The sequence below is a fragment of the Balaenoptera ricei genome, chromosome 18 (genome assembly GCF_028023285.1).
Source record: "Balaenoptera ricei isolate mBalRic1 chromosome 18, mBalRic1.hap2, whole genome shotgun sequence".
Classification (NCBI taxonomy): Eukaryota; Metazoa; Chordata; class Mammalia; order Artiodactyla; family Balaenopteridae; genus Balaenoptera; species Balaenoptera ricei.
The window spans coordinates 4,873,134-4,886,705 of record NC_082656.1 but is presented as its reverse complement, the minus strand read 5'-3'; the positions used below and the strand labels follow the sequence as shown (position 1 = coordinate 4,886,705).

General features: G+C 41.9%; 1 protein-coding gene across 1 annotated transcript in view; it reads left to right on the top strand.

Annotated features, from left to right (window-relative positions):
- Positions 1-13,572, top strand: part of USP12 (ubiquitin specific peptidase 12) — a 79,162-nt gene that overhangs the window by 28,754 nt on the left and 36,836 nt on the right. The window contains exon 2 of the mRNA XM_059903059.1: positions 7,758-7,838. Coding sequence (XP_059759042.1) covers positions 7,758-7,838 — 81 coding nt within the window. The remainder of the gene's footprint in view (positions 1-7,757; positions 7,839-13,572) is intronic.

Below are 13,572 nucleotides of genomic sequence, written 5' to 3'. Positions count from 1 at the left end.
TGGTTTGTGGGCCTCGCTCAGTGCCACACAGCCTGAGCTGGAGGGGGACGTGCCCTCACGTGCATCAGGGCACGTGCAAAGCGCTGATGAAAATACCTCTGAAGGAAAATCGAGGCTTGGCTCTTTTCGTTCCATCTGTTTGTGAAGCCTTCCCCAGATTCTCCAGCGCTCAGCGTCTTTCCTGTCCTGACACCCTGTAGTGCATACTGTGTTGTAGCAGAGCAGTTTGGTATCTGTTCTCTCCTTTATGACTTCAGATTTATTTTAAAAATAATTTTCTACCTGTCATCATGAAAAACTAACTTTTATTCACTGTGTACTCCCCAATTGGATTATGGCTTTGGCAGTTTCTCTTTATCCTTTTTAATGTATATCAAAAGTTTTCGGATTTGAACCCACAGTGAAGATTAGTTTTACAGTTAGACCTCATATATGCGTACTGGAGTATTGGAACAAAAGTTCCACAAACCATTGTTTACTCTTGGTAGGGAGACGTACTGTCATCTGTTCTGCTTTACTGAAGAAGAAAATGGTGGTTGTGACCCACTGAATTGTTCTCACCCCCCGCTAACGGGTGTGACCGTTTGAAAATAACGTTCCACGGCTTTGGGCACAGGGCTGGGCAGAAGTACTCAGATAATTACTGAGGTTCATCTTTTCTGAAGGACTGCTTTGAGATGATTTTTATGATGCCTGAAACTGAAGGTATGGAAATGGTTTGTTTTTTCGTTAAAATGTGTGTTGTCTTTGATTGAGTTTGAGGGATACAGCGTTTTCCGGGAGAACAGGCATGGACTTTTAGCCCTCTCTTTCTTCTCCGTTTTCTTGTTTAGGAGACAGAAACTTGTTTCTCACATCTTCTTACTTTGGAATCATCCTCTTACGACTCACATTCATTTCCTCTTCGTTGTGTTCACGTCCTCACATCGGCTCTTCCTGTGCCTCCAGAACTGTTCTTAGTTTGCTAAGGTCACTTGCTCCTTTGATCATCAGGAAGCCTTTCCTGCCTGTTCCGGCAGTTCTCCTTTGGGCACTGACCTGATCTGACCCACTTCAGTATTCAACTTGGAATGATAAACGCTGGATTCTAAGATATGACTTGAAGCACAGAAGTGGGGAAAATGTATTTTCTCATGTTTGTATTAAATACAGACTATCTGCTCTAAAGAACTAACTATCTAATGTAAAGAAGGAGGTGCCAGCCGGCCATATCTATGGGTTCCGCATCCGAGGATTGAAAATATTTGGGAAAAAAATTCTGGAAAGTTCCAAAAAGCAAAACTTGAATTTGCTGTGTGCTGGCAACTATTTACGTAGCATTTACATTGCATTGAGTATTATAAGTAATTGAGAGATGGCTTAAAGCATACGGGAGGATGTGCATAGGTTATACTCAAGTACTGCACCACTTTACATAAGGGACTTGAGCATCCTTGGATTTTGGTTCACGTGGAGGTCCTTGGAACCAATTCCCCACAGATACTGAGAGACGACTGTATTCTTGATAAGTATGTTTTCTTGATGGAGATGTTCATCTTTTAGGTTTTCATCATTTTTTATTTCCTACTAAAATGTATTAAGTACCCTATTTTCTTAAACAGTATACATTGAACATAATTAGCTTTTCAAAATGATATGTCTTCATAGATACCATTTTTTACCATAGTCTAGCTTTAGATTGTGGAAGAGATTTCCTTAATTTACTTTCTTGAAAACATTCCTGGGTATCAGTTTGCTTTTGTGTAATTGTTTCTTTCTCATAATGGCAGATGCAGGGCAGTCAGATGTGTGTTTTCCACCGTTGACTGTGTAAACATTATTTAATCAGAAGCAGCTGTCTCCCAAGTGATTTTCTTTTTTCCTATTTGCAGATGGTATCTTCAAAACATAGGTATCCTTATCAACAAATAAAGGGTATCCTTATAGTTTCAACTTACTCTTCTTTCGCTTGAGTGGTTATTTTTGGCATGATTCAGCTTTCTAAGAATCATACTAGGTAGGTTTAAGGAGGCACTTACTCCATGGCCTGCAGAGTCTTACATGGGATGATTGTTTCTGAGGATGATACTGTACTAACTTTCATCCAGAACCTTGTTAGTGTCTGACCTTTAATCGACTGTGCAACGTTTTATCCTTAATGTTTTAATAAGATTGGAAGAGCCGGTAGGTTCACACATTGTTAGAAATGTGGGGATGGAGGTACTATAGAGATCAAGATCTTACGAGATAACCCAGGTCCCGAGAGAGAAGCATTTTTTCTCAAGGTATTACAGCTAGTTAGTGGCATGGCCAGAGCCAGACTCAAGCCTGTAGCTTTGCTAGTTGAGTGCTATTTTTAGTGTACCCTGGTCTATCTCAGTAGCTCCATAAGGGCTCCATTTTTCCGTGAAATTTTTTCTGTAAAACAATACTTCCTATTTTTAATAAACCTTTAGTTTCAATTAGTAGCATTATATTGACAGGGATATTGATTTTAAAATATTATCCAATATTAACCTTGTTTCTCAAGCACAGCCATTGAGGTTTTTTTTCTTTATGATTTTATTTATTTAATTAAACTTTTTTTTTTTTTTTAAGAACAGTTTTAGTTTCACAGCAAAATTGAAGGGAAAGTACAGAGATTTCCCATATACCTCCTGCCCACACGTGCACAGCCTCACCCCTTGTCAACAGCCCCTCCAGAGTGGCACACTTATTACAACTGATGAACCTATGCTGACACAGCATAATCACCTAAAGTTCATAGTTTACACTACAGTGTACCCTTGGTGTACACTCTGTGGGTTTGAACAAATGTATAATGACGTGTATTCATCATTATAGTATCGTACAGAGTATTTTCACTGCCCTGAAAATCCTCTTAGCTCTGCCTGTTCATCCCTCCTTCTCCTTAATCCCTGGCAACCACTGTTGTTTGTTGTTGTTGTTGTTGTTTTGAACTGTCTCCATAGTTACCATTGAGTTTTTAACTTTCAATTAATTTTTATATTTAAAAGTTTTATAATTTTTATATTTAGAAGTTTTATTTGGTTCTTTAAAAAAATCAGCTTAGGCTTTAAATTCTCATCCTTTGTTCTTATAATCAAGCTTTTGCTGTTTCTTTGCACATATTAAGCATTTGTTTTATATCATGTCTGAAATAGTCCTGGTATTTAATATCTTGAATCTAATTCTGCCGTCTGTGCTTCTGCTGGCTTTTACTTGTGGTGCTTTGTTTTTCTGTTTTTCTGTGTATGTGTGATTTTTGATTGTGAACTCAAATCTCTTGGAGGTTTATTTGTGGGAATTCTTCGTGGGGTGGATTGAATTTGTCTTCTAGTGTGAGTTTGTAATTCTGTTGGTTGCTAGTTGTAGGGTGGAAGAGGGTACTGTCAACTCAGGACCTCTTTGAATTACATTTTCTGCCTGATTTTGTTTGTTTGTAAGATCATATAGCACATGTGAATTTGGGTCACAAGCTTTGATTAGGGCCAGCTTGTGGTTATAACTGTTGGGAAGATATTTATCATCTCCCCACTCCCACACCAAGGACAAGTCAGGCAGGTTTCATTGCCATCTCCTTCTGTGGTGCAGGGTTATTTCTCGTTCCCCCTTAGCTGAAGACATAGCCCTCTTGGGCTCACTGTCGTGCTGGGGTCTTCTGCTGGCCTCCCTGTCTTTGGTGGGCCCTAAGCTTCAGCATCGGTTACCATGACCTGTTCTATCCAGCTGTCAGAGTAGGGTGCACAGGTCACTAGTGTTGGCAGGTGACCTCCATGTAAAATCTGTCTTTGGCATTTGCTTATCTCCCAGGGTTCTCCCATGGCTTCGTTTTTTGGTTTCTGCAGATTCCTTATTTTCTCACCAGCTCAGTAAATTATTATTGTTTTAATTAAAAAATTCATTCACCTTTTGGTTGTTTTCATCAGGAGGGTCACGAGTATCTAATTACTTCTTCTTGATGAATTTGTAGTAATAGGTACTGAGTCTAAAATAATCTTATGTAAGTTCCAAAAATGGAGACAGAACTGTCAGAAAGAATGTCTTCTTCCTTCTGAGCGTGTTGTGTTCTCAGACAAAACAAATGAATCCTGATCCCCACGAAAGCTTTAGAGCAGAAATTCCTAACTGAGAACACCAACATTTCTTCCCTTTATCCCAGTAAAGAATCGTGATTTCGTAAAGCATTGTTAATTGCAGTAGGGTCATATTTCTCAAGTGTGGGGATGCAAGGCTGTTCAGAGCCATTACTATTGGATGTTGACTTGTTCTAGGCTCAATTTAAATCTTGCGGTGCTTGACTGACTGTTATTTGACATGATAGGGTGTGTCAGCCTTCAATAAAATCTTCAAGGGATGATGTTTGAGAACTCTGGTAAACGTACTAAAAATTGTGAGGCAAGTTTTTGGCTTCATGGTGGTTTTTCACCAGTTGTATCTAACTGTAGTATTGAAAACACTTAAATTTAAAAAAACACTCATCGGAAACTGGATTGCTTTGTCTACACTTTGCCTTTGTAGTTAGCATTTGGCTAGAGGTAGACATGTGCTCTGGTCGTTTCTGCAAGAAAGTCTTGAATTCCTGCCGCGGGACTATCCTCCTGTAGTTCACGGAATCCGCTCTGCGGCGTCATTATGCTGTACTGAGGTATAGTTTACTGTGCTGTGCCTTACTTTAGAACTGTCGCCAAGCAAATTCTGTCCTCTCTGTACTGTCCGTTTCCATCTGCTGCCCTTGCTGTATCTGCAGCCACAATCCCTCCCTGTCGAATCGTGTTGCTTGGCATGTGTCAGTTGGCTTAGAATTCCCTGGAGCTTTGTGTTAATACAGTAGTGTCCTCAGAAGTGTCGATAAAAGTGATTGGAAATATGACAATGTTAAGTTAGAAGACACTTTAGAAATTACCTGATCTTTGGCTGTGAAAACCTAAGTTTGTGTAAAGGCTTACTTGAAAACCCAACAGATAAGCTTAGAGCTGGGGGTTTGGAAAATTGCTGAGGAGACTGGCCCTTTTATTTTGCAAATAAAAATTCTTAAATTACCAGAAAGGTTAAATGACAGTGGTCTGAGTTTCCACTTCATCGCACTTAACCTCCTCCTCAATCCAGCCTCGTTGGATTGTGGTTCTGCTGGTGGTTAGGCTTTTGGGGAGTATTATGAGCGTTCTTCCAGGGGCCGTGTTGTGGAGTTGGCCAGATTGAGGAGATGACCTATTTTTTTATGAAGCTTCCTCATTTTCTCCTTCTGATTTTTGTTTCCCTCTCTTGTTATTTCTTAGCTATTGCATGGAGCTGGTCATATTTATTAATATTACTGGCCAATGAGAGTAGCTTTTCTTCCCCTTGGAATTGAAGGGAAGGGAGAGAAGAGAAGCAGCATTTACGGACGCCGGCTCACGTACAAGGCACAGCCAGATGCTTTTACAGAAGCTTCAACTCAGTTTATTCGTAGCCACTCTGTAAAGTAGTTGGTGCCATTTCCCTCTTACCCTTAGGAACTTGAGGCACAGAGAGGCTAAGAACTTGAACCGTAGTCAAAACTACCCTGAGGCCAGGATGGGTGGGGGAAGGGCTTTCTGAGCAGTGCCTGGAAGCGTGTAGGGACACCAGTGGGACATCAGGGTGGTCAGAGCGCACGGGTGTGGCATGCGATTGGTGTTACAGCGGAGAATGCGCACGTGGTGCTCTGTTCTTGCTTTATTCCGAGGGCCAGAAATGTTTTCCCCAGGTATGTGTACTGGCATTTTATTGTCCCAAGTACATAGATGCATGAGGTTGTACTTTGGATAATAGCACCTTTTCTTATCTTTTTTTTTTTTGTGGGAAAGGGGTTATACTCATTTGAATACACCAATATCAGTTTAAGTTCTTACATCTGGCTTAGTGATAGTTTTCAACATATGTGAGGAAATTCTGCGACAAGATACTTGAGCTGGCGGGGGCGGAGAGTGGGCTTGTAGCCTTCCACCAAGACGGTTCTGTTCAGTGGATCTTGAAGTTGCTGTAATAACTGAATTTCATGTCGTTATAAAACAGTTCATGGAGAGCCAAATTTAGAAATAAATAGTATCTGTGAACTAGTGATTGTGTCGGGGATTTATATAAAGCCGAATAGTAATTCCTAAATTAAAAAAATAAAGACAGTATCATGTATATATAGAAGTGCTGGGTGGCTGGAGGGGATTTTAGAGGAAATGTCTCGTTTGGGTGGGACTTGACCACCAACCCACCCGGTCCCTTTCATCAGTACTCATTTCAGGCCCATCAGGAAGTCGAAGAGGCATCGTCTGACGAAGGTCTGGGCTTCCCAGGCTCAGGAAACAGCAGGGGCGGGCTATGGGCACCGGGTGGTGGTGACCGTGACCGCACCCTTGGGGAGGCATGGCGTGTGTGTCGTGTTGTCGTCCTGTGTGCAGATCCGCAAGGTGGTGTTCGGCTGTTTTGTGAGTAATATCAGTTGTGTTTGTCTGGTAGTGTGTGTTCTTGGGAATTGCCAGGTAGACTCATGCAGAGTTACTATGTTTTCAGAATGGCTTTTACTTCCCTTTCAGGCGACATCCTGAGCCCATTTGCTAGTGTGTGCCGGTGCTCAGGGCCTGTGTGCTGCCCACCACTTCCCCCGACTCCGCGTCCCTTTTCCCTTGGAGACCTCAGAGGCGCAGAATTGAGTCGGTCGTATTCCTGAGACCGTGACGCACAGTTACTGCCTGAGCAAGGCCCCTCTTTTGTTGGGCTTTATTTTATTTTTTCCTTTTTGCCCTTCACCCTGCAGTTCCACATCCCGGCCCTCTTCTTCCAGCCCCACTGAAGTGTGTTTCATGTACATTCTTCCAGCCCGTTTGCCATGTACTGTTTTATATATGTATGTGGTAGTGGTCTATGTTGATCTCGTGTTTACTTTGTTTACTTAATATTATGTTTTTGACAAATATCCATGTTTTTGTATGTAAATCTAGTTCATTTATTCTGACTGCTACATGGTGTGCTGTCATTTTAATTTTTATTTCTTTATTTATGGCTGTGTTGGGTCTTCGTTTCTGTGCGAGGGCTTTCTCTAGTTGCGGCAAGTGGGGGCCACTCTTCATCGCGGTGCGCGGGCCTCTCACTGTCGCGGCCTCTCTTGTTGCGGAGCACAGGCTCCAGATGCGCAGGCTCAGTAGTTGTGGCTCACGGGCCTAGTTGCTCCGCGGCATGTGGGATCCTCCCAGACCAGGGCTCAAACCCGTGTCCCCTGCATTGGCAGGCAGATTCTCAACCACTGCGCCACCAGGGAAGCCCTGTGCTGTCATTTTATAGACCATCTAGATTGCGGTCAGCTGTGCAGTGGTCAGTGACATTTCAGCAGACGTTCTTGTCACCTTTAATTCTGTGTGAGAATTTTTCAGGTATATACCTCTGAAGAAGTGTTAGGTCACTGAATATATGCATATTTAATTTCACAAAACTTCAGCTCTGTGAGATGGCTGCTCTGAGATTACACTCCTGTTAGACCATGTGGTACAGCAGGGGCTCTCATCCATTACTTAAAACAAGGAGCAGGATTTGATATACTTCCTTGATCCAGGCTTTGTCCATGAGAACGTTCCTGCAAACTAGTTTTTAGTCATATTATTAAAACCCTTTATTCTTCACTATCACCCTTTATTTTCTTTCCATAATGTTAGGTAGTTATAGGGAACAAGAAAATTATTTTAAGGGTTTCTCTGTAATGTGTATATAATTGTGACAGTATTGGGAAAATACTGTAAATACTAAGATTTCTGTTTTTCATTTTATAGGGCGCCAATGCCTCGGCATTAGAGAAAGAGATTGGTCCAGAACAGTTTCCAGTCAATGAGCACTATTTTGGATTAGTCAACGTAAGTATCCGTTGATACGTAGCCTTCAGATTATGCTGGGAAGTAGTGTTAAGAATGATGAATGCAGTTCATAATTTATTAAAGGAAATTTGTTCCTTTGTATCAGTAGACTTAATGCCAAGAAACGTGACTTGGAATTTCAAAATTATCTCTAATGGGAGGGAAACAACATTGCCTGAAGTCTTTTTTTAAAAATTTATTATTTATTTATTATTATTATTATTTTGTCTGCGTTAGGTCTTTGTGGCAGTGCGCGGGCTTCTCACTACGGTGGCTTCTCTTGTTGCAGAGCCCGGGCTCTAGGTGCACAGGCTTCAGTAGTTGTGGCTCGCGGGCTCTAGAGCGCAGGCTCAGTAGTTGTGGCACACGGGCTCAGTAGTTGTGGCACACGGGCTTAGTTGCTCTGCCGCATGTGGGATCTTCCTGGACCAGGGCTGGAACCCGTGTCCCCTGCATTGGCAGGTGGATTCTTAACCACTGCGCCACCAGGGAAGTCCCCATTGCCTGAAGTCTTAAGAGTCTTGGAACAGTTTCTAACTTGTCAGCCTGATTTTTTTCCTATTTTGTGTCAGGATTTTCTCATAACCAAAATTTCATATGGCCTAGACCAAATGATCTCTTTGATTCTTTGAGATGTACGTGTCTAAATATGAGTGGTCCAAATGTACAGATATAAATATAGTTTTGTAAATGCCCCCATGTGTCTATAGAGTCTTTGTCAGTTTGCTTCTGGCGTTGTCCCAGTGGTATAGATTTAAAGGTGTAAAATATAAGAAAAAAACATAGCCCTGCCCTTGTGGAGGTAATCCTTGTAATTATACATTATTAAAACTTTGGAAGAACTTTCTTTAGAATTTTTAACTCTTTCCTGAATCATGAGAAAACACCACAAATCTTTGTTATATAGTTGTCATGGTAGTTTATGCTGTACTGTACTGTTAGGTGGATCCATGGTGAGTTTTAAAATATGTGTATTGGTGATACTACAGGTAACGTAAGTTATATTGAACAGATTGGTGTGTTACTGAGTACTAGCACGTCATTACGTACAGATAGATTTCTTGTGCGATTTGAGGAGGGCAATTGCAGTGGTATGTGTGTCTCGCCTTGCTTGGGGACCCTTCCGTGTCTGCGCTGGGCGTAAGCTAGTAACACAGGATCAGCAGTGCTCACCCTCCTCCTCTTCCCCTCCCTAGAGGAGGCCGCTCAGTAGTCCTCGGGCTATTTTTTCTGGAATGTATCCTTACAGCCTAAATAAGGTACTTATACTGCCATTAAAAAAAAAAAAAATCTACTGACTTCCTGTTTTGGCAGATAAGAAACTTCACTCTCTTTTCTCACCAACCCTGCCCAACTTCACTTTCCCCCGTTCTCCCAATATGGAATTAATCATTGCTTTATTTTTCCATGTCCTAAACTTTCATTTATTCTTCCCAAAGCCTTCAGCAGAACTAAAGAAAGCCAAAAAGACCTTCTCAATATCAGTTTCCACCGAGCCGTGCCTGTCAGGTACCACCCAGCCCCCGTCCTCCTGCTGTGCAGCTTCTGCCTGGCAACGTCTCTTCCATCGCCCTTCACATTCCCCGCACTTGTGTCCTTTCCTTCATCCCGACTTCTTTCCGGGTTTTCCCTCCCTTGCTTTGTGGAACACATTCTGTAGATGCTTGTTTAGGAAGTGTGCGTGGATACAAACTTTGATATCTTGTATATTTAAGACTGTTTTGGTTATTGTTAGAGCTAGATATCCATCCTAGGTTACAACCTTCCTTCAGAATTTTTCAGGGCTTACTCCGCTGCTTTCTGGCTTCTGTTGATGCTGAGAGGGTGGATGCCATTCTGGTTCTCGATCTCTTATGTACGGGGCTTTTTTTTTCCCCTTTACAAAGTTTTTGGGAGGCCTTAAGGATATTCTCTATCCACAGTGTTCTGAAATCTCATCGTGTGTCTTGATGGGGACCCTGTTGTGCTGAGTGTTTATGGACCCATTCAGACCGATGATTTATTTCCCTCAGTTGTAACACATTTCTGATACTATTATTGGGATGATTTTCTTCCTATCATTGTAATTTCTCTGTTTTGTCTTTTTTTGATATGGTTAGTTGTATATTGAAACACTTAGACTGACTCTTTATTTTTCTTATTCTCCCATTTTTGATCATCTGCCTTATTCTACATTTTAGACTATATCTTCAACTTTTTTGTCCAGCTCATTGAATTTTTTATTTCTTAGAATGTTACTTTTTTTTCTTCTCTTGTTTCATGGGGGCAGTATTTTCTGTTCCTTTTCTCAGGATGTCATTTATAGTTTTTGCTGTTGCTGAGGTTTTCTTATGCTTATTGGATTGCTTCTGAGACCTTGGAGTTTATTCCCCGCCCCCTTTTAAACTTTGGTATCTTTCCTGTTGGAAGCTTTCCTCAAATTGTACTCATCTATAAGGGTGAAATGCTGAAAGGATGACTGGGGCTTCTTGTGTTGTGGTGGGGCTGCTCTTTCAGTCTAGAGTGGCCCCTGGCAAATGCCCCTCCCTCCCACGGCCCCCATCCCATTTCAGTAGCTGGAGCTGTCTCTCTGGGGCTGTTTATCTTCTGCCTGGAGGCCTCCTCCAGTGCCTGTCTGGAGGCCTCCTCCAGTGCCTGTCTGGAGCGGGGGCGGGGGGGGGGTGGTTATTCGGGGTTTTATTTGGTCCTGTTTCCTGCTCGGTGCCTCACTGCTGTCCTTAAGGGTTCTCCACCCAGAGTCTCCTCTTCATCTTCTGTGGAGACTAAACCTGCAGCTGAAGGAACAGTTGAGTGCCTGGGGGTCTAAATGGTCCTTTTAAAGACTGACGACCAGACTTGTGTTCTCAGAGGTCCCCACCCCACAAAATGTCTCTGACCCTTTAGAGGTGAGTCTATTGTTTCCCATTTGTCTCTTAGAGACTTTTGGGCTACTTCTCCTCTGTCTGCCTTCTGTTTTCTGAAGTTCACTGATATCTCTAGTCTGTCGTTGTCTTCTTTGGCCTTTTGAGTTTTTGCCTCATCTGTTCTTTTACTGTCATTTTATTGGGGTATCATGGGGAGGAGAGTTAAATGAATATATTTAATTTTTCTTGTTTATTGAGCAGTCTGGCCTCTACTTCTAATATCTGAAATGCTCGTACTTACAGAGTTGTCTAGTGATCAGAAACCTCATTTCAGTTCTGGGGCTGGCAGACCCCAGTTCTTCAGTCTCATTGCCCTTTCCCTGTGGCTGGCTACCACCCTTATTTGGCTCAGCCTCCAAAGCTAATTTGTGTCTTAAATCGTAGAAAAGTTGTGCCCATTTTTAGTGTCCCAGAAGAACCCATTTTCCTTAGAATAGTAGTATTTTCTATATTGAAGGCTGTTTTCCCTTTCCCTTCTCCAGCATAAACATTCCAATCTCTCCATTTTGTGTCTAACTAACTTTTTTGCAGATAACCTCAAAACAAGTAAACGAGTCTTAAAGCTCTATATTATTTTTTCTTCTGCTGATACGTTGTTTTTAATTGGATACCAGTATCCAAATACCAGTGTTGATTGTGTGTAAAAAAACAAAGTTTCTAAGAAGGTATCATTTTTATTACTTCATGTGCATCAATCTAAATTCAAAAGGTGGAATTTGTATTTCTCCCTGAAGCTGAGTAACCGAGATTCAATAAAACCAAGGAAAGCAAGAATTTCTGATACAGTTTCTGATCTCTGTGCCTGGTTATTATGATGAAGAATTGAGATCCCTAAGGTAGCCAGGGCTCCAGCTGTGAAAGATTGAGGAACACCTTGAATTACACGCAGAAATAAACTGGTGGTCAGAGTAGATGCAGCAGAACGAGGATAGCGATGAACTTCTTCTTTGATCTGCGCTCTCAGGCTGCTTGGCGGCTGTGTCGCATACCTTTAACCGTTTTCCATAAGCCCTGTTTTCAGCCCTTAAATTGTCATCACCCTTCTCTCTCGTTTCCTTCCCCCTTTTTTCTTCGTAGAGTTATCACACCATTACAGAATCCCTTAAAAATTAAGGTTGGAGCTTTGAGGGGTCGGGGAGATGGCTTAGTTAACTAAGAGATGAACGTTTTAACATCTTCCTCCTGTCCCTGGGCCTGTCTGCCAAGTAGTCAGTGTTGTAAACAACATGGAAGGTAGCTGCTTTAAGGCACTTGGTGGTTAGTCTTTCCTAGCAATTGGATCCTGTTAAAGTGAGGCGCATGTATATTTTCTTTTCATCAGTCTGTTCTTAGCTAAGTGTGCAGGTTCATTTTAATTGCTCTTACAAAAAGCTAATACTGAAAAGGGTTCCCATTAGATCTGCCTGATTGGATCCGTTTTTGCGACCAGTAAGTGGTAGAATCACTCAACGGCACTTGCTTTTGGGAAATAGTATGTGTATTTGGGCAGTTAGAAAATTAGACTTTTTTTCTTTTTTTTTAGTGGAGAGAAGGAAAAAAAAAACACCCCAAAACCCCACAGTTAATTAATCTACCAGAAAATTGAGAGTGGTTACTCTTCACTTTGTTAATAACAGTCTGTTTTCCATTATTTTCAGTTGTAGATGTTTTTATCTTGGAGGAATATTTTCACAAATGATAGCTTTTATGGCCGTTTGCTCTTAATGGTAACTCTGATGCCATCACTATGATTTGCATAATACACAGAGTGGGGATTTCCTGTTGGGTTAACTCTTGTGAGTACGTTAGTATTTCTGATGGTACAGGACGTTAGGAGAGGGGAAATACTTGTGTGGCTCGGGGGTGCAGAAGCCATCCTGAGGAGGGAGAGGAGCCTTTGGAAGCTTTCTCTTGCTGTGAAGTACCCCCCTTACGTGTCCACTGTTTATAGTCAGCTAAATTCTTTGAAAACAAATTGTTTAATCTGATAAACCAGATTGCCTTTTTCCTTTATATCTTGTAGCTAATGAGTACTTATTTTAGTAAAGTTGATAGTAGTGATTTAGACTAGTAGTACCTCTTTCCTACTTTCTGTGCAGTCTCTCCATTTTTAAAAAATTTTATTATTATTATTATTATTATTATTATTATTTTGGCTGCAGTGGGTCTTCGTTGCTGCGCGCGGGCTTTCTCTAGTTGTGGCAAGTGGGGGCTACTCTTAGTTGTGGTGCCCGGGCCTCTCACCGCAGTGGGTTCTCTCATTGCGGAGCACGGGCTCCAGGCACATGGGCTTCAGTAGTTGTGGCGCGCAGGCTCAGTAGTTGTGGCGCACGGGCTTAGTTGCTCTGCGGCATGTGGGATCTTCCCGGACCAGGGATCGAACCCTTGTCCCCTGCATTGGCAGGAGGATTCCCAACCACGGCGCCAGCAGGGAAGCCCAGTCTCTCCATTTTTAATAGCCTTTTAAAAATCATTTCATTATATGATTTTATTTTAATTTTCTAACACAGTAGGCTCCCAAACACAAGTAGGTTTGTGGGGCTAGACTGTCTTATAAAAGTCTTTTTAACCTGAATTGCTAGTAGTCACTAGTTGGAACTCTGAATCCAGGGAACAGGGGCCATTATGGAGGAGAGCGAGAAATAAAAATGAAACTTTCCATTTGTAGGTTGTAAAGTTGATTAGGCCTATGTCTCTTGGTTTCCTTTTGCATTGGTTTCGTTCTCCTTTAGCTTCTCTCCACCTGATGGCCATCTTATATCATCAGAGATCCCAGACCGTCTGTATCAAACCTGACCAAAGAACTGTGCCCCAAGGCCTCTGGCCAGATTGGATCCAGTGCCCGACCCTGT